Source organism: Emiliania huxleyi (genome assembly GCF_000372725.1).
Source record: "Emiliania huxleyi CCMP1516 unplaced genomic scaffold EMIHUscaffold_2907, whole genome shotgun sequence".
NCBI classification, from domain to species: Eukaryota; Haptophyta; order Isochrysidales; family Noelaerhabdaceae; genus Emiliania; species Emiliania huxleyi.
In genome coordinates, this window is record NW_005199846.1 from 1 (window position 1) to 2,197 (window position 2,197).

Here is a 2,197-nt window from a genome sequence, read left to right on the forward strand (position 1 = left end):
ACCGATTCGAGGCAAGCGCAGGGTGGGCAAGAGTCGCGTCGCCCTCGGCACTTTCGACACGGCGGTGGAGGCGGCGGTGGCGTACGCGCGGGCGGTCGCTGAGGAGGCGGCGGCGCCGGCCGGGCCGGCAGCGCCGGCGAGCGGGCCAGCCCAAGCGGCAACAGTAGGCACGGTGGTGGCGCCGACGGAGTCGCAGGCGGGCCTCGCGTCAGCCGCCAGCGTCGTGGGGCAGGAGGGCATGGCTGGGGCGGAGGCGGAGGGCGGGGAGGAGGGCGAGGCGGCGGCTGGGCTGGTGACGGAGTCCGAGGGCTACCGGCTGCACCTGTCCTCAAGAGGCGGGGGGCCGAGGAAGCTCAAGACTGACGGCAAGAGCTCCACGGGCTACCTGGGTGTCTTCCGCCGCGAGGATTGCGGCAGACTCAAGTTTGTCGCGCAGGTGAGCCTGCACGACGGGCATCGCATGCGGCTGACGTACCTCGGCGTCTTCCCCACCGCGGTGAAGGCGGCGGTGGCGGTCGCCAAGGCGAAGCTGCGGTCGTCCTCCGGCGGGCCTTCCGCAGCAGTCCAGGTGGGGCTTGTGCCTACAGCGCCGCCACGGCGGGCACCGCTCGCGGCTGAGGCGGAGGGCTTGCGCTTGCACCTCTCCAGCCGCAGCAACAACACCGGCTACAAGGGCGTGTACAAGGATGGCTCGCGCTTCAAGGCGCGAGACAGGGTGGACGGAAGGCGAGGCAGGGTGGACGGAAAGACTGTCTCCCTCGGCACCTTCGACACGGCGGTGGAGGCGGCGGTGGCGTACGCGTGGGGGGTCGGGCAGGCTCCTGTCCAGGGGTCGGCTGCGGCCGGCAGCGAGGCGCTCGACTCGGACGAGGGCGAGGGCGAGGGCGAGGAGGGCGAGGCCCGCTGCTTGTGGGTCGCCTGCGACCGGTGCGACAGGTGGCGGCGGCTGCCCGCCGAGACGCCGGGCCCGCTCCCTGCCAAGTGGTTCTGCTGGATGCACCCGGACCCGGCTCGCCGGCAGTGCGAGGCGCCGGAGGATGAGTGGGAGGAGGATTCGGTGGCGGCGGACGCGGCGGAGGATGGCTTGGAGGAGGGTGCGGGAGCGGCAGAGGCGGTGGCGGAGCCGATGGACGAGGAGGACGAGGCGGCGGGCGAAGCCTACTGGGTGGACGCGGAGGTGGATGAGGAGGCTACGGAGGGGGAGGCTACGGATGAGGAGGCCGAGGCGGCAGACGGCGACGTCGTGGCGGCGGAGGCGGCGGAGGCGGCGGGGGCGGAGGGGGCGGAGGGGGCGGCGGGGGCGGCGGACCGGGTCCGCACGGCGAAGCGTCCATACGAGCCGCCGGAAGGGCCGCCGCCAAAGCACCGCTCGGCTGTTGCGCCCCCAAGCGTCCCTACACGCCGGCTCACCGACGCTAAGCTTGTCGGGCTGCCTGCCGGGCTCTGCGGCCAGTACCAACAGGGCCTCTGCCACAAGGGCGGCAAGTGCAAGTGGAGGCACGAGCTCTGGCCAGGGCTTCAGGAGCGGCTCCGCATGGCGAAGCGCCCGCTTGAGCCGTTCGAAGGGCCGCCGCCAAAGCGGCGCTCGGATGCGGCGCGTGGCCCTCCGTCCTCGGCCTCCCTCTCCTCCTCCTCCTCCTCCTCCGCCGCCGCCGCCGCCGAGAGCGCGCCGCCCCACGCGCCCGCCGAGGCCGCGGTCCTGCTCTGCGGCAACACGCACGAGTGCAACTGCGGGGCCTTTGGCTGCATTCTGCCGGCAGGCCACGGCGGGCCGCACGACTTCACGCTGCCGGCCAAGCGGGCTCGCTGCGAGGAGCGCCCGTTCGACCCGGACGTCGAAGCGGCTGCCGCGCTCGGGTCGCAGGGCAGGCTGCAGTCGCCGGAGCTTGGGGCGGCGGAGGCGGCGCTTCTCGCAAAGCTGCTGGCGGTGGCGGCGCGCTTGAAGGACGAGGGCTCGCCTGAGGCGACGGTGCACGTCGATGGCCAGTGGGTGAAGACGAGCTGCGGGGAGGCGGTCGGTACTTTGGGCTCTCACCTCTCTTCCTCTCTGCAGGCGGTGCACTGGAGGCCGCGGGCTACTCAGGCCACTTTTGCGGGCGACTACTACGCCTTCCGCCTCGCCGAGCCCGCCCGCCACTACCGCTCGCGTATCGAGCTGATCAAGGCGCTGGAGGCGGGGCTGACATTGTGGGCCCTT

At 73.1% G+C, this 2,197-nt stretch overlaps 1 protein-coding gene across 1 annotated transcript; it reads left to right on the plus strand.

Moving 5' to 3' along the window:
• Positions 1–2,187, plus strand: EMIHUDRAFT_123683 (hypothetical protein; the record flags this gene model as incomplete). The annotated part of the gene is made up of 2 exons (XM_005775876.1): positions 1–1,969; positions 2,054–2,187. Coding segments are annotated over 2 exons (2,103 nt in total), but the record flags the coding sequence as incomplete, so codon positions are not given.
• Positions 2,188–2,197: the final 10 nt, after the last annotated feature.